Here is an 18765-nt window from a genome sequence, read left to right on the forward strand (position 1 = left end):
CAGGTTATTTGGTTTTTTTACCCCTGAAACTTATTGCATTTAAGGTTAGGTCCCATTCTATAGTTAACTTTTCAAATGGGGATTTTTTTACCAATTTTTCCTATAATATATAGTTAACACTAGAAGAGATTCATTTGTTGATAAGCAGGTGCAGGTCTTGTTTAATGTTCATTTTAAAGAGCAGCACCCGCCCACACTAGAAGAGTTAAGCAAGGAGGGTAAAGATTTTCTCCAACTCTGCTTTACAAGAACTCTTGCGAAGAGACCATCTCCTGCAGCATTACTAGACCATCCTTTTGTAAAGGCACAAACAACTTAACTTACTGATGGAAGAACGTACAAAATGATTGATCGTGTCATTATATGATGAGAGTATTGGAATTTAAGTATGATATACAGGCATACACACATATGTAGCTAAGGCCCTTGTCTATACAATAAGGGTTATATCTTCCTTTATTTTGTGTGCAAGCTGACAAATCTATGTTTTTACATCTATTTTTATATATTTTTGGTGGGTTTTTGTCATTATTATTGGTTCTTGATTGCATTATTTGAGTTTCATTCATATTAGAGTGCTTTAATTTGAATTAGTGCATAATAGGAGTAAAATTTGTCATAATTGTGATTAATTGATTTTGAAGGACAATTAATACTACCTTATTCTTAAATTTTGATTGCAGGTTTTTGGTAGATTTAAAAATAAAAATAAAAAAGAAAAGGAAAAAATATATATAAATAAAAGCGTTTTGCTCCCTCCCCAAAACCTACACTATTCATCATCATATTCAAGAGAACGGAGACCAAAGGCACGAGCAACATGGGCGAGAAGAGCTTGACGGCAACAGAGGGAGAGAGGAGACCAGGGGAGCTCGACAGAGATCACCATCGACTTCATTGCCTCCTTCTTCCCGACGCGACAGCAAACACAACGTGAGAAGCAGAGGATTGCGACAACGTGGAGGCCACAGGAGCTCGACAGAAGCAGAGCTTGAATGGCAAAATTGCACCTTCAGATTTCATATTCCATCGGTCCAATTCCATCCAGCATCATCATCGTTCTCCCGCTCCCGTTCAAGTCCCCCATTATCACCGTCTCCGGCACTTCTCTGAATTTTTCATTGGCTCCTTCACTGTTCTGCTATGGCTGTGATTATTGAAGCATTTAGTAGAGCTTTAGTGATGCAGAGGCTTAGCTAAATCCTTCAATTCTGTAGCATAGTATTTATAACTTGAACTTGGAGCTTCAAAAGGGAGTTTCAGCTCTTCTAATATTTACTTCTTTCATTTTAATTGTGATTTCTCAGTCTTAGAATGAATTTTATAATATTTGAATGTGCTGCGATGATTTATATTGTTGGAATCCTTGATTAGCATTTGACATTATGCTGTAATTAACTTTAATTTATTTACATTGTACTTGGTTAAACTGTGTTTTGAAATTATTGTAAATATTTAATAGTAATTCAAGGTAGCTTGGTTATTGGACTAAAAATGCTAATTGTTTTTCTATGATTCTCTTTAGCTAATTGTGTTGAAACAGTTTAATTGTGAGTAATTATTATGCAAGGTGGCTTGGTATTGATTATTCTAATTAAACTGAGTCTAAAAGGTGGCTTTTATTCCATGTTTGGTGGGAGAGATTGATTTTGATGGAAAGGGGATTGGGAATGGTAATGGTAGTGGGATTGGGAATGGGGTTTTTATTTTATATTTGGTGGGAGGTAATATGTGGAAGGAATACATGCATTTATTTTATTTATAACAAGATATATAAAATTAAAAGATTATAATACCCCTTGGTATTTTAGAGCTTGGGACTCCAACCTTATACACTCCTCTTCTAAGAAAAAAGAAACCGCATGATCATATATATTGTTTTAAAAGTAAATACATTAAATTTTAACTCATTTTACAATAGTAAATAAATAAATAATAGATTAAATATTTTAAAAATCAGAAATAGCTTTCTATCGTATCCCAACAAATTTATATACAAAAAAAAAGTAATAAAAAAGTCAATACTTCCTTAAAATTTATCCCAATGAATTATGAATAATTCCTTAAAATTATAAAATTTTTATCAAAAAAAGTTATCACTAGGTCTTTAAAATTATAATCTTCTTAAAATTTAGTAATACATTTTGAAATTAATAATATGTAAGATCAAAAGATAAGAAGCAAATGACAGTTCTTACTATAATTTTTTGTAATATAAGTTCAAGTAAGATAAACCATATCTCACTTCAAACAGTTATCAAAATATTCTTATCTGAAACAAAATATTTTAGTATGTAATGAAATATTCCTGTCTGAAATAAAATATTTCAAGCCTATAACAAAATATACATTTTGTCTTAACATTATTCTAATATGGGTATTTTTGTCTTTTATGCGTTTTAGTCCCAAGTGTGGTGAATTTTGGCAGAATTCCTTCATTCTAGGCAGTTTTTCAATTTTCTTTATTTTCTGGAATTTTTCCAGATTTTTCTCTGTTTGTGTGTTTTTGTATTAGTTTTCTGATTTTTCTAGCTTTTTAGAATTGTTTTGAGTTTCTTTAGGTTGGTTTTTGTTGGGAATTGATTGTATGACTCATGCATGACTTGGTTTAATAGCAATCATGATCTACCTTTGCATTCTCATTTTGTTGCAGGAAATAGTATGTGGAATGAAGCACCTTCTAATTCAACATGTTCTCAAGAGATTAAAGAGTTGTTACAATAGTTAAACTCCTTCCAAGCTCAGCTAGAGTCTGATACACCTTCTAATTCAACATGTACTTGTTTAGACTATGTTTTGAAATTATTATGAATATTCAGTGGTAATTCAAGGTAGCTTGGTTATTGAACTAAAAATGTTAATTTTTTTCTTTGATTCTCTTTAGCTAATTGTGCTGAAACAGCTTAATTGTGAGTAATTAATATGCAAGATGGTTTGATATTGATTATTCTAATTAAACCCTAGTCTAAGAGGTAGCTCTTAGAGTCTTTTGAATTTAGCTAACTCCCAAATTAATTGAAGTGATGATAGCCTTAGTCATTGTGCTAGAAGATTGCTTTTCCATTTGCTATCACTTGTTAATTTTCTTTGTTTATTTCATTCATATCCATTTTATAAACTAAAAAAAATCCCAAAAAAATAATTATTTACTCATTTTGCATTCTTTTAAATTTTGCCATTTAGTTAGTTAAAAAGAAAATCAATCCTTTTCCAAGTTTATTCTTTATCTTTTACATACTTAGTTACTTAGGATTTCTATTTAGAGACTCCCTAAAGAGAATATGACCCGGATCGTGCACTGTACTGTATTAATTTGGTTAATTTTTGAAGTGGACATAAATCGACTAACAGTTCGTTCTTCGTAGGCTCTGAAAGAATTTTATTTGCATCTGCATCATCATTATTCATGAAAACATGTCATTCTTTTCTCAAGAATTCTGTACAGCATAAACCTTCACCTTCAATTTCAACAGCTGGTAAATGGCGACTGCTTTGTCATCTTTTGTTCTCGTTACATCATGGGATATTTTGTTACTGTTATTTCTTCCAAATAACTTATTTAGAGTTCAAATAATTAACTCCCAATCTTTTAGTTTGCAGATAGAAAGTCACAAAACGAACCAACAATAACAAACAACTAATCAGATATTATTTATACGGATATATACTTGTTGGTCTCCACTGGTCTCTCGTACGTACCTTACGTACGTATATTTTGTTGGATGGCCACACGCAGACGTAGATCTAGATATTCATATGTATCAATTCCCTTCTGTATTCCTGTACAAGGCCTCGTAATACAATGACATAATCTTGACACCGAACAAATTAAATAGATAACTTATTCCCCCTCGATGGCCAAGGGAAAAGAGAAAAGAAAAGAAAACTTACTCTTCCCCCTTACCTTCCATTTCCTCTGTTCTTAATGTAAATCTAATTAACTAATTTGATTAGATTAAGAAAGTTAGTTAAGTTAGTTAATTATAAGAAATATAACATGTTTTTTTTTCTAAAATATCATGATCATCTTCGTTAATATCCTCCTTCCCTCTTCTAATTGATTACAATTGAGAGAATATCAATAGAGGGTTATTTAGAAAAAAATTAATAAATATGAGAAATAGATCTTACATTTAAGACCAAGAGTAATCCAACAATCAAATCTTATATTAAGAACCATAGGAGCATATTCAACTATTTATTTAGTATCCTATCTTTAACTCCATGAAGAGGTGAACTAAGTAAAATTATTCACAAGGAGGTTGATAGACATATACACTAAACTACTGTTTCGTATGAGGGAAATGGAGGGGAGGAAAGGAGAATGAAAATTTAATGAGTTCTATTTAAAAAATTAGAGAAGTGAGGTTTTGAAATTTTAATAAAGAGAAGAGATAGTATAAAATAATAATAATTAATTAAAAGCTTTTAACTCCACTTTTTTAGTTTTTTAAATCGAGCTTATTAAAATTTTCCTTTCACTTCCCTCTTCTCATTTTCCCTTATACTAAACGCACCCTAAATAAGTATTAAAACTGGAAATTAATATTCCTCTGGTTCTTAATATAGGACTCGATTGTTGAATTGATTTTGGTCTTAAATATAAGACCTATTTTTCATATTTATCAATTTTCTCTAAATTACCCTTATGGATACTCCCTCAACCATTACCAAGTAAAGAGGGAGATGGGGTATTAAGAAAGATGATTATAATATTTTAGGAAAAACATGTCATATTTCTTGTAATTAACTAACTTATCTAACTTCCTTAATGTAATCAAATTAGTTAAATAAATCTTATATTAAGGTCTAGAGGAGTACATAAACATCACATATTCTAGTATGACTTCTTTTTCACGCGACATCATCATATATGTGGATCCTAAATCTTCATCTCAGCTATTTCTTCTTCTTTTTCCCTTTTTTGGTTGCCCCATGACTTATTTGGCCTGAATTAATTTCAAAGGATTTGTTACATGTATTTATATAATGTTGAGTTACAAAAATTGAATGCATTTATAAAAAAATAAATTTACGTCGTTTAAAAAAAAACATTGATAATAAAACGCCCAAACAGAAACATGTACAGATGTATATAAATGCATTTGTTTGTGTATGTAGTTTTAAAAAATCTTGTGCCAACCCTTCATGATATATTCCGCCTATTTAGTATTGTGACACCTCCTTAACTCCAGCCAAGAGGTAACTAAACTAATTAAGCAAACTTAGATGCAAGCTGGTTGCCATACACACACACACCACACACACTAGTGACGGCATTAATGAATGTATTATATTAAAAAAATTGTTAATTTTTTAAACGATAAAATGGCCTTTTGGCTTCATCAATAATTCCTTTTCGTTGTAATTACTTGTCAAACAATATATCTTCCATGTAAAATGGAATTCGTTTGAACTTGTCCGGACTTACAAATATATAAACGACGAAGTGTAGTATTACAACAAGAGCCACTAATTCCTTTCTTCTTCTCTCTTCTGAAATTCGTTCAAATTTGCCATGGGAGAAGCTCAAGAAGTGAAGCTTACCAAAATAGGTATAGGTCAATTAATAATGTAAATAAGTTTGATCTCTCTTCCTCTGCTGAAATTACGAATACACAGCAAAAATTTGCTCCGTATTCACAATCTTGTCTCCTGATTCTACTGTTTTGACACTTTCAGATGAACTTGTGTTCTAATGTCATGTTCTTATATATAGTTCAGGGACTAATATTTTCATTTATTTATTTCTTTCAGTATCTGAAGGAGCAACCGAAACAATCCCTAATGGGGTTAATGGTAATTTGTGAAGCCAATCAAGCACACGAGTAATCAAAATGAAAAAGAGATATCAGCGTTGGTTAAGAATAGGCTTGTACGTTGTCCTTGTGTTGGTGGGCCAATCAAGTGCAATACTCCTGGGAAGACTCTACTACCAAGAAGGTGGAAACAGCATATGGATAGCAACACTCGTCCAACTTGTGGGTTTCCCTATTCTTCTCCCATTTTATACTATTCCTGCATCCAAACACTCCATTCACCATAATGATAAGCAACCTTCTGCTTCAATGCTGGCTTCTGTCTATGTCTCTCTTGGCCTTCTTCTTTCATTAGATTGCTTCTTATATGCTGTGGGTCTCTCTAACCTTCCTGTTTCTACATATTCTCTTATATGCTCATCAAAATTAGCCTTTAATGCCTTCTTCTCCTTCTTCCTCAACTCACAGAAATTCACACCTTACATCATAAACTCTGTATTCCTCTTAACAATCTCCTCCATCCTCCTCGTTCTTCAAACCGGTTCTTCTGCAGAATCCAACAGTGAAGTTTCAGACAAAAAGAAATATGCGATTGGGTTCATAAGCACACTTGCTGCTGCAGCTGTGTATGGATTGATGCTTTCTCTGACACAGCTTGCATTCAGTAAAGTTGTAGGGGGCAAAAGTTTCAAGGCGACTTTGGACATGATAGTGTATCCGTCACTTGTGGCGTGTTTGGTAACAGTGATAGGGCTGTTTGGAAGTGGCGAGTATAGTGTTTTGAATGCAGAAATGGAGGAGTATGAGATGGGGAAGACAAGTTATGTGTTGACATTGAGCTTCACTGCTATAACATGGCAAGTCTATGCAGTGGGGTGTTTGAGTTTGATTGTGGAGGTGTCTTCTTTGTTCTCTAATGCCTTAAGCATTGTGGGCTTGCCAATTGTGCCAATTTTGGGTGTTTTGTTGTTCCATGACACAATGAATGGATTGAAGGTGATATCTTTGGTGCTTGCTTTTTGGGGCTTTTTGTCATACGTTTATCAGCAGTATCTGGATGAGACTGATTCCAAAGACTCATCAACAACACACAAGCCATAGTGATATTTCAGAGATTCACAGTCTCACACGGTGAAAAGAATAATGAATTATACATGTTACTTATTTATTTCTCCAGTCCCACATATAAGACCCATTTTGTAATGTAAATTACACTACAAAGGTGATCTTATATTTAGGACCGAAAGAGTATTTTGTTTTTGGGGGGTTATGATTGAGGCGTAAATAAAATAATGATAGTGTATCGTATAAATGGAAAAGGAATGGGAAATAACAACTATTACATGTTTGGTATGAATATATATATATATATATATTGAAAGATATATGTAGGAAAAGGGAAAAATAATGAAGACACTTATAAATTAAATTGCCCACAATGATGCAAATTCTTTATTATGTAATAAATCAAGGGCTATAGTTGGAACGTTAAAAATTGGGTGAGGACATTTTTGTCAAGAATTATCCTTCCCTTGAATTCTCCACAAACTCTTTTCGTTTTTTAGGAAAGCATCCTCACATGTTAAGCTTCGTTAACACCACAGAAAGAAAAAGACCAACAAAACAATGTTTAAATATTTTATTGCCTTTCATTGACAGCTTAATTTTGCTCAAGTGCTAACCAATAATATATTGCAATAATTGAAGCTCTAGGGCCAAAGCTTGTATGTCTCCCTTATTATAAGTTAATTACTTTCTTGAAGGAAATATCATCATCATCGGTGGGGCAAGCTTACTCGTAACTAAAACTGTTGTTGTTGTTATTATTATTATTACTACTACTACAACTCCAAGACCCAACACACAAGGCACGGTGATATTTTCATATTCACAGTCTGACCCAGTTGTCTCGTTTTTATTTTATGAAGCCCCTGTTTGGAACCACAACTCAAACCACTTATAAATATATACATATATATATACATCTCGTATTTCATAAATTATGATTGACAAGCTGCTTATAGGCTATGCCAAACAGGCATGAAACTCGTCATATTTGGCAACAAGGAGGGCAAAGAAAGGCTCATATAATAATTTATTTTGTGATTCTTACTTAAAATGTCATGATATTGTAATTAGTTCAATATTTTCATTTTGAAAATATTATGTTAGTCTTTTAATTATAAGCTTGGTATATTTTTAAGATATTAGGCCAAGGGGTATGGTTGGAATATTAAAAATTGTATGAGGACATTTTATTTGTCAAAAAATTATATATGCTTTCCTTGGAGTCTCCACTTATTCCCCATAAAATTAACACAAGAGGGGAAAAAAAAAACATTGCTTTATGCCAAACTCCTCATTTAATTTCCAAACCTAACATTCTCCTTTTGCTAAACATGTTCTCTCCACACAATGAGATACATGTCCATGAAATAGCGTAATGGTTCTAAAATTTCCCAAGTAGAGGGCGGAATTGTTCTAATATTTGCGTCAGCATTTTTCTGATTTTATTTATAAGACATTTTTAACATGTTTTATCAGAATAAAATAATTTTTAAATATTATGATTTTTTTTTCAAAATTTAATAACTTTTCAATTTTACTTCCCATTTAATATATTTTTTTAAAAAAATAACAAAACAACAACAAATTAGGGGTAGAAGTGAAATAAATCTAATAAGATAACTTATATTGGGGGAAAAAAAAACTCTCTCTTTCTCGCAGGTAAATAACAATATAGCAGGTGTGTGCATTTAGTGAGTATCATCAACCTGAAAGTCTTCGATCTAGGCCAATAACTAACAGGCAAAGCCGTTGACTAGAAAAAGTAAAACATTGAGAAGTTGGTTCTGATTGTACTCTGCTTGAAGCCGTGTTGGGAGTGCTTTTAGGGACGTTGGACACCTCATTCTGAGTTAATTAATCATTACTATCCTTGGTTCTTAATATAAAAACTAGATAATTAATTTGGGAAGATTAAAAAATTAGTTAAATGGGTTAATTATAATATTGCCTTTCTTAAATTACTCTCATTCAATATGTACATTGGAACTATACTTCGGTGGAGATATCTTATAATCAATAATAATATTTTCAAGAAAACACTATAAATTTGAAAGACAAAATGAATTGATATCTTATATTTAGGATCCTGATTAACTCTTAGGTTTAGAAACAGAGGAGTTAGTGTCATAGTGGATGTCCATAAATATATCTCCAACTCTTTATTAGGATTAATGACTCTAATTGTGGTCTTCATGAACCCAACTCTTCCAAGAGACTTAGCTATGCACTTGCTTTTATCTTGCTTTCTTGAAGTGAAGACGTTAAGTTAAAGAACTTTCATCCAGTGTACGAGTTCTATGAGCCATTACATATATATATATGTATGTATGTATGTATGCATGTATATAATCTTTGAGTTATTTTTTAGTGATCAAGGGGCAAAGGATGAATACGGTCCTTGCTTGTGGCTTGTTCGCACGTCAAAATCAAAAGAATGATAATTATCCCCCATGTCTTATCAATGGATATCTCTGTTACTTCCCTCTTGCATGCTCTTATATTTCTCTTATGTCCCTTATATTTTCTTACTTTATACCTTTATCAACACGACCTGTTCATTAATTCGAATTAGTTAATCTTCTTTAATTTGACTAATCTTTTATGTCGACATCATAGTGATTCGTGATATAGATTATTCCTTGGCTTTGTGAAATATTGCCATAAACTTCTGCAACATCATCTAACTTACGATGGTTGGCAGATGATGGGGGTTGTTCTGCCAAGTTTTATAGAGGGTGGAAATAACTTCTTGTGATCACCTGTCCAAGCATTGCTACAAAACTAATAAAATACTACTAAAAAATAAATATTTTTTAAATGATTTGAATCTTGCGTCTCCTTTCTTTCCTTGTTTTTTATTTAATTTCATTTGAGTGAAACTTGTGTGTGAAAATTTCAAAAGGAAAAAGAAAAGGGGAAAATTTGAAAAGGGTGAATTAATAAAAGACCTTCTGAACAGTGGTGGCAAGGAAAATGTTCCAAAATTAAAACTGAGGTTGATAAAGATTTGTAAGATTGACCTGTCTTTTATGAAAGCCAAATCTCTTTTAATAAGCATAAAAATGGAAGCTATATACAAAGCATGGCAAGAATCCTAGTCATAATGGTGCAATATTGAGTGATCTCTAGTCATGATCTGCATATAAAAGGGGTTGGAGACATTAAAAGAAAAGAGAGGCCAACGCTAAAAGGTCCGAGGAATAAAAATCACCAAGGTAACACATCTTTCTTGGACTCCTGCTCCATTTTGTGTGTTGAGTTTTGAGTTGGGAATTCCTCAACTATGTTTTTAATTTGTCTCTTGTGATTTCTTGCACTTTGCTACTTTTGATTTTGCTCTAGTTTTTGAATCATAAAGCTGTCTCAAAATTCCACGCCTCCGGGTATCAAACTCGTTCTCAACCTCAAACTCATTATTCTCTCTCTTCTTCTCAATTTCTTCACATTAGCCATGGGAGAACCTCAAGTGCAGCTCCCCATAATAGGCACGTCACAATTCTCATCTTCTATATGATACCCAATTTTATATATCTTCCGTTTTCATAACAGAAATCACAAGCAAAAACTTGGTGCATTTTTGTGTTTGTACATATATAAATCTAATATTTGACATGCATGTTATTATACTCTATATAATTATTGGACTTTTTTTTTTTTTTTTTCAAGAGTCAGATGGAGCCAAAGAATTGACGGAATCTAACGCGGGCAGGGAAGAAAATCCCAACGGAGATGCTAATGATGTCCCTAATCAACCAGAGACTGAAGTCAAAAACCAAAGGAGACATCAACGTTGGTTAAGAATAGCCTTGTACGCTGTTCTTGTGTTGGTGGGCCAATCAGCTTCAACCCTATTGGGAAGGCAGTACTACCAACAAGGTGGAAAGAGCAGATGGATAGGAACACTCGTCCAGCTTGTGGGTTTCCCTATTCTGCTCCCATTTTATTGTATTCCTGCTTCCAAACACTCCATTACTGCGACAAACAACATTAATCACAATCAGAAGCAACCTTCTGTGTCAATGTTGGCATTTGTGTATGCCTCCCTTGGTTTACTTGCTGCATTAAACTGTTACTTATACTCTATAGGTCTCTCTTACCTTCCTGTCTCTACATATTCCATCATTTGCTCATTAGACTTAGCCTTCAACTCATTCTTCTCCTTCTTCCTTAACTCACAGAAATTCACACCTTACATCATAAACTCTCTGGTCCTTCTAACAATCTCCTCCATCCTACTTGTGTTTGAAACCGATGATTCTTCTTCTTCTTCTTCTTCTTCAGAATCATCCTCACAAATTTCAAAGAAGAAGTATGTAATAGGGTTCATAAGCACAGTTGGTGCTTCAGCTGGGTATGGACTGGAGTTTTCTCTGACACAATATGCATTCAGGAAAGTTCTGAGAAATGAAAACTTCAGGGTGGTGTTGGACATGTTAGTGTATCACTCACTGGTTGCAACTTTGGCAACAATGGTGGGAATGTTTGGTAGTGGGGATTTCAAAGGATTGAAGGCAGAAATGGAGGAGTACAAGATGGGGAAGGCAAGTTATGTGATAATTTTGAGCTTCAGTGCTATAACATGGCAGCTTTATACAGTGGGGTATCTGGGTTTGATTCTAGAGGTGTCTTCTTTGTTCTCTAATGCCATTAGTGTTGTGGGTTTTCCAATTGTGCCTATTCTGGCTGTGGTGATATTTCATGAAGCAATGCAAGGCTTGAAGGCCATACCATTGGTGCTTGCTCTCTGGGGCTTTTGCTCATATATCTATCAGCAATATCTGGATGAAATCCAACCCAATACTAAAGTCAGAAAAAGTGGAGATTCTCTTAGAGGTTCACCATCTCAAGATTTGAATGAATGAATGAATGAACGAACCAGGTAGTAGGATTAAATAGTCGATCCAAATCCTCTACACCCAAAGAAATGAAGAGAAAAGAGTAAGAATAATGTGTAATAACAAGATATGGACCATATATATATATATGTGTGATATTTTAGCAGCGTTTGATTCACAACTCTTTGTATACTACTCCTCTGGTCCTTAATATAAGACCCATTGAACTAATTTGATTAGATTAAGGAAGTTAGGTAAGTTAGTTAATTATAAGAAAAATGACACATTTTTCCTAAAACACCATAATCATCTTTCTTAATACCCCCTCTCCTTCTTCTACTTGATTATGGTTGAGAGAGTATCATAGGGGTAATTTAGAGAAAATTGATAAATATGAGAAATAGGTCTTATATTTAGGACCAAAACCAACTCAAGAATTGAGTCTTATATTAAGGATCGGAGGAGTATCTGGGTTTCTTATTATAAAACTAACTACTTTAATTAAAAAATTGAACTACAAAGTGGATCTTATATACAAATTTAATTGATAAGAGTCTGTTTTTCGCTCTATGTACATAACTTGAAGAATACTAGTTTCTGAGACCGGCAGAGGATGCCCACGCTCCTAACAAACAAAAACAAAAATACCATATCTCAGGCATAATTCTTATATGTCACTCTCTCTTCAAATTAATGCATGAATGGTAGGATTGCTGTTGAGGATTTGGTTCCTGAAGGATTCAATTAATTAATGGCCATATAATTAGTTGACACCCAAATTGTTACTCACGTGTTGACCATTTTTTTTTTTTGGGATCGAAACGTGTTCAGCATTTTACAATGAATGAATCATAATAGAACCCTTTAATTTGGGAGATGTGCTATGCTCTCTTTCACTATCTACTTCGTCTTATCCTACACAAAAGGTTTATTTGAAAATTTTTATTTCTTCTTAAATATAAAGTTAAATTTGGAGTATCCGATACTAATTATTTTTTCCGTATAATACCCCTATTATCAGAACATTTTTATCCCTGTTATGTCACCTTTTGTGTTCCTTGTATTATTTTTGTGATAGCTTTGCCTGTGTTATACCATGGATGATTGCAAAGAGAGCATTTTTGTCAATTTGATTATAAAAATGAATTTAATAATTATGAAGAACCTAGCCTAGCTTTTGTCTTTGCGAATAGCTAGTACAACTTCTTGTTTTTATTTTATGAAATAATTTTAAAAAATCAGTTTTTAATATTATTTGAGCGTCACACGTCAGGTTCTTTAAGTAAAAATCAAACATTTTTTTAGGAAACAAATTAATTACGTACCCCCAAAATTTTGCTGTTTTCTATATATATATTGGAAAATTAATCCTTTTTTGTAAAATTGAGCGCTAATATTTTAATTCTTATAATTTACTTGAATTTTTAAATTGATCCTTATATCTTTATTTTGTTTGTTCCAAGGAAAAAAAACACTCCTTATACTTTAAGAATTTGAGGTAATCGCTGCGTTAACTTTAATTTTGATGGAAATGAAGGAAATGGAGTGGACTGGAAGGGAAGGAAGAGATAGTAGAATGAAAAACTCCAACCGCATGAATGTTTGGTAAAGAAAAAGAAAATGATAAATAAAAAAAAATCAGAAAAATATAGAACACAAAATATCCAAAATACTCTCGTCTCATTCGAAAAAATTTGTTCCGTCATCTTCTTCATCGCTTAACGCCCCAACCTCCATTCATGTTTAGATGAGCGCAGCAATAAATTTTGTTTTGAAAAAAAAGGGACAGTGAAGAAGGCAGATATGAAGAGCTGCAGATAACCACGAACAAAGAAGCCGTCAAAGGAGGATGAAGAATCCGCCGGCGATAACAGAACCGCAATCGACGTGCTGGGTTTTCACACTGTACCACCTTTCCTCTTGCAGAGCAATTGGACCAAGATGGTCAAACTCGGGTCGGGTCGGTTCCGAGGGAGAATGAAGAAGAAGGCACTGTTGATGACGATTGACCCCAGAATGGTCCATCAATCAATAAGCCACAGCCGTGAACGCGGACACAAAGGAGTGAACGAGAATGATGAACGGTTGAGCGGGTGAAGGGACATTTGGGAATTTCTCATGCAGGAAAATTGGATCCTATCTATATAAAATCGAATGAACGGATTCTCCCATGTTTGAGGGAAAATCTGAAGGTGCTGGAAAATGGTCTTTGCGAAGTAGATGCTACCAAACAGTCATCTGCGATGGAAAATATGCAATTTTCCCTTTCTTTTGTTGGAGTAAATGCAATTTTCTTTTCCTCTGCAAATTTCCCTTTTCCATTGCTGAATTTTACAGTTACGAAACATTTTGCAAGTGAGTCGCGTGAGTGAGTGAGAATATGGACAGAGGGGTAGCTGTGGCCAAATGGGCAGAGAAGGCAAGGCCACGTGCGGATCACGTGCAACTACCGGCCGTGCACCAAACTAATGCTGGTTTTCTCAAAGGGTGAATATTGTCCGAAAACATTACTTTTAACCATCCTAAATATAAGAGATAAATAAGGAGTTTGTTTTAATTCTAAATATAAAATTTTGATTCATTTTATCTTTTAAATTTATAACTTTTTTCAGAGTATCTGATTGATTTTATATATATGAAGGGAATTTTCACCTTGAAACATATAGTTCTATTGCATATAATTAAATATGATAATTTGAAAGAATCCAACATATATTTATTATCAATAACTAACTTAATTAATTTTCTTAATATTTACAAATAAATTATTTCACTCTTACATTAAGAGCCAAAAATAATATATTTCAATGAAAGATAGTAAAAATAAGCACAACAATGTACGTGAAAATTCTCAATTAGAGAATCACGAGTGGAAGAACACAACATTGCATGAAAGATTACCTATTATCCATTTCAACTCAAGTTAAAGTCAACAATATAAGGACTCTTGTTCCTTAAACAATTATAAGTTCTTAGATCTTTTTATAAAACAAACCTAATTGGAAGGTATTTGTCTTTTATCATTATGAATCATGCAAAACACACCGTGTCAAATATTAGGCAAGATAAGATTGAAAAGATATTGTCCATTTGAAAGCTAAAATAACCAACCTAACAGTTGAGCATTGCTGAGTCGTATAAAGAATTGTTGCATGTCACTGGTGGTTGAGCATCATTGTTGAGTTTGAACCCTATATTGTCTGCCTCCTATTTTATTGTGTATGATTCATATCTCTCTCTTTATATAATATATCAATCCATTTCGTTTTTCTCTCACTCATTTTCTATAATTTCTTCGCAATTGACATGGGAGAACCTCAAGAATTGCAGCTTTCTACAATCGGTATGTCAAATTTCTCATCTTGTGCACACACATATACTATCATCTCTCTTCTGTTCATAGATCACATATCATCCTGCAGAAATTTGCTGCACATATATAAACATGATCTCACTTCAATGACATAGCTACTTAAAATTGATGTTCAAAGCTTTTTAACTTGGATTCATGAAAATTACCTGCCTGAGATTAAACAGCATGAGAAGGATGCAATAGAGGAATATAGCGTGGTTCTAATGTGAAGTTGGATGATATCTAAGAGAGCATATGAACTTGAAACATAGGCAGACTTTGATAAATCCAACCACCGGACATATCTATGTAATATAAATGCTTCATGATACCGTGGTCTCTACAGGTGTTTCAGTCAGCTACCCACTTTCTTGGGATAGAATATGATCACCTATGTATAGCTAATTGATCGGTCATTTGAATTGTTTTATCAGAATCTGGTGGAGCCAAGGACAAGAAGAATCCAAATGTTGATACAGAGTCTGATGCAGCCAAGCAAACAGATCACAATGGAGATGCCGGTGATATCCCTAATGAAGAAAGCTCTGCAATCAAAAACAAGAAGAGACATCAACGTTGGTTAAGAATAGCCGTCTATGTTGTCTCTGTCTTGGTGGCGCAATCAGCTGCAACACTCTTGGGAAGACAGTATTATCAAGAAGGTGGACACAGCAAATGGTTGGGAACACTTGTCCAGCTTGTGGGTTTCCCTATTCTCCTCCCGTTGTACTCTATCCCTGCATCCAAAAAAAAGTTTGCTACAAATACCGTTATTCACAACCAGGAACAGCCCCCGTTTTCAAAGCTAGCACTTGTTTATGTCACCCTTGGCCTTATTGTGGCATTAGACTGTTATTTATACTCTGTTGGCCTCTCTTACCTTCCTGTTTCTACTTTTTCTCTTATTTCCTCCTCCCAATTAGCCTTCAATGCCTTCTTCTCCTTCTTCCTTAATTCACTCAAATTCACACCGTACATCATAAACTCTTTAGTCGTTTTAACAATCTCCTCCGTCATCCTTGTCTTTCATATTGATTCTCCTTCAGCATCCACACAAGTTTCAAAACAGAAGTATGTGATTGGGTTCATATGCACAGTTGCTGGTTCAGCCGGGTATGGACTGGTGCTTTCTCTGACACAGCTTGCATTCGGGAAAGTCTTCAAAAGGGTAAATTTCAAGGTGATTCTAGACATGATAATATACCAATTCCTTGTGGCAACATTGGCAACACTGGTGGGGCTGTTCGCTAGTGGGGAATTTAGAGGTTTGCAGGCAGAAATGAAGGAGTATAGAACGGGGAAGGCAAGTTATGTGCTGAACTTGAGCTTTGCTGCTATAACATGGCAAGTTTTTAGCGTGGGAAGTGTGGGTTTGATTCTGGAGGTGTCGTCTGTGTTCTCAAACGTGATAACTGTTTTGGGTTTGCCAATTGTACCCATTTTGGCTGTAATATTCTTCCATGACAAGATGAATGGATTGAAGGTGATATCTCTGTTCCTTGCTCTTTGGGGCTTTCTCTCATACACCTACCAGCAGTACCTGGATGAGACCAATTCCCAGCCTCAGCACAGAAACAGTGATGCTTTATCAAGAGACTCGCTCAATGGAGTATCTGAGCAAGTAGAAAACAGGACAGTATGAAACTGGGAGTGCAAGAATTTCTCTCAACACACACACACACACAGATATATGGAAGCATGCATGTAGTTGAATTCTTTTCTTACAAGGCAATCTACAGATTCTCAATGTTGTGATGCTAAGACGTAGAATTCTTCAGTCTATCTCACAGAAGAGATCATTTTCATGGGTCTCTCATGCACGTGATACGCATGCAAATTCTTGGAAGGCTCAGTTAACAGATGGGACCACCAATTTATTATTTGTAATAAGTGGAAACAGTTGGGAAGTGAAAGCTTCTTTCATAAGTTGATAAATACAGAACCCCACCTTAATTTATTATAATAAATACTCGTACAATGCAATATTAGTGCCTGGGACATTTCTTTTAATGACTAATAAGTTATATTTTGAATAAATTTCAGGAAAAATATAGTATAATTATGATTGAGCTTGGAAAAGCCACCAATAACAAAAGAATATAAATTTTTGTCCGGTAGAAAATGGGGAAATTCCCCTTGGAATCAGGCCAAAAAAAAACCCTGGAAAATGTTTCGGTGCAAATTGTTCTTGCCAGCTCTTAATTAATCTTACTTTTTTTTTTTTAACTATGTAATGTATCACAGAGAGTTAGTCAAACCCAAAAACAGTTCAGCAGCAATTATTGTTGTAAGTCACAATCCACCATCCGGCAAAAAAATAAAAAGTCACAATCCGCCATCCGGCAAAAAAAAAAAAAAAGTCACATTCCACCATGATCGATGTCCTTAATTATTGAGCTCTAATAATTAAAGTATGACTTATAATAATTATCTGTTTAATAATTATATGATGCCAGCTTCTTGGCTGAGTGGTACCAAGGGTGCCCTTTGTGGCTTTAACACGCGGGTTTGATCCTTGTTACCCCCCCCGGGGGGCGGGGGGGGACGGGACACACATGGGGTTTGATCCCTCCTCAAATATTAGCGTGGACTCAAAACAAAAATAAAAATAAAAATCATATGATGAGTATATATATCTTACGTTCTTACCTTCTATTCTTAATATAAGAACTATATAGCTAGCCAAAAAAAAAAAACTAGATAAAATGTTTACTTTTTTTTTAAATATAATATTTCAATTTATTTTATCTTCTAAATTTATAACTTTTTCACCAAAATATTACTATTGATTACACATGTTTAGAGGCTTCATCAAGGGATAATTTCAATACATACGAGGCATTTTATGAAAGTCAACACTCATTTAATTTATTACAAATAGCCAACTTTATAATTTTTTTAATCTCCTCAAATTAATTATATAGCTCTTATATTAAGTGACATTCAATATATGTGTTGTGTACTTTGTTTAAGTAAATCACACGCCTGTGATTTTATTATGATAAACAATTATATTTCTTATATTATGTTTAAATAAAAGAATGTGATTATATGAATATAATGAATTGTAATTCAGTTCTGAATATCAATTTGAAAGTTCATGGATATCCTTTATTATTTCTTCATACAATGGCATTTTCATATTTTTAACATAAACATCCAACTTCATAATTCAGATCCTATTTGATATGTATAATCGTGGAATAGGAGAGAATATTTGACCAGTGAGACCTACCATTCCTGTATTCTCTGTCTTTTTTTAACCAAACAGACTTGCCTTTCTAATTATCTAGCAAAGGCAATGGATGAAGATGATCCTAATTATTAATTTTAGAAATTGACTATACATATTAATTTTTGGATCGAATTGGCCGATTAAAGAGGTATAAACAAGAATTAAGTTGGGAATTAGTTTTCGGATTTCCATCCTCATCATTCATGCATCAATATCACAATTTGATCTTCTAATTAGGCTATCTACATTTAACATTATTTTGGCATTTTTAATCTATTTTTATTTTAATAGATGTGCTATCTAGAATAGAGATAATTTTCAAAATTTTTCATAAAAATAAACTATCATTTGAAAATTAAAATTTAAAAGCTTTAAATCTAGATTGTCCAAAGCTAGATTTGGCAGACCCAAATTATATCCTATCACAATGATAAGCAATGAAGCAAGAACCCTACTCAACTTGGCAATTGTATGCTTCACTGGAAAACTATATACAGGTGAAATTAAAGCCCAAAA

At 33.5% G+C, this 18765-nt stretch overlaps 3 protein-coding genes across 4 annotated transcripts; all 3 read left to right on the forward strand.

The window, feature by feature from the left end:
* Positions 1-5837: 5837 nt before the first annotated feature.
* LOC114714275 (purine permease 21-like) lies at positions 5838-6860 on the forward strand. Its single transcript, XM_028899003.1, has one exon. The coding sequence runs from the start codon at positions 5838-5840 to the stop codon at positions 6858-6860; it is 1023 nt and encodes a 340-aa protein (XP_028754836.1).
* Positions 6861-10278: 3418 nt separating this feature from the next.
* Positions 10279-11689, forward strand: LOC114714276 (probable purine permease 10). Its single transcript, XM_028899004.1, has 2 exons — positions 10279-10312; positions 10494-11689. The coding sequence occupies exons 1-2, from the start codon at positions 10279-10281 to the stop codon at positions 11687-11689; spliced, it is 1230 nt and encodes a 409-aa protein (XP_028754837.1).
* A 3148-nt stretch (positions 11690-14837) lies between these two features.
* LOC114714239 (probable purine permease 10) lies at positions 14838-17031 on the forward strand. 2 transcript variants are annotated; one of them, XM_028898969.1, is made up of 2 exons: positions 14838-15005; positions 15449-17031. In XM_028898969.1, the coding sequence occupies exons 1-2, from the start codon at positions 14969-14971 to the stop codon at positions 16654-16656; spliced, it is 1245 nt and encodes a 414-aa protein (XP_028754802.1). In that variant the 5' UTR covers positions 14838-14968; the 3' UTR covers positions 16657-17031. The 2 variants fall into 2 exon arrangements, with proteins under 2 accessions (XP_028754802.1, XP_028754803.1); XM_028898970.1 differs by lacking the exon at positions 14838-15005 and adding an exon at positions 15074-15360.
* The last annotated feature ends 1734 nt before the right edge of the window (positions 17032-18765 follow it).

The sequence above is a fragment of the Neltuma alba genome, unplaced genomic scaffold (genome assembly GCF_004799145.2).
Source record: "Neltuma alba isolate B1F8T4 unplaced genomic scaffold, ASM479914v2 tig00011497_pilon, whole genome shotgun sequence".
NCBI lineage: Eukaryota > Viridiplantae > Streptophyta > Magnoliopsida > Fabales > Fabaceae > Neltuma > Neltuma alba.

Excerpts from the sequence above, each read along its gene's own strand:
- LOC114714239 (XM_028898969.1), top strand. The coding sequence starts at position 14,969 with ATGGGAGAACCTCAAGAATTGCAGCTTTCTACAATCG. Across the intron at positions 15,006-15,448 it reads ATTGCAGCTTTCTACAATCG|AATCTGGTGGAGCCAAGGAC; the intron begins GTATGTCAAATT and ends TTGTTTTATCAG.
- LOC114714275 (XM_028899003.1), top strand. The coding sequence starts at position 5,838 with ATGAAAAAGAGATATCAGCGTTGGTTAAGAATAGGCTTGTACGTTGTC.
- LOC114714276 (XM_028899004.1), top strand. The coding sequence starts at position 10,279 with ATGGGAGAACCTCAAGTGCAGCTCCCCATAATAG. Across the intron at positions 10,313-10,493 it reads AGTGCAGCTCCCCATAATAG|AGTCAGATGGAGCCAAAGAA; the intron begins GCACGTCACAAT and ends TTTTTTTTCAAG.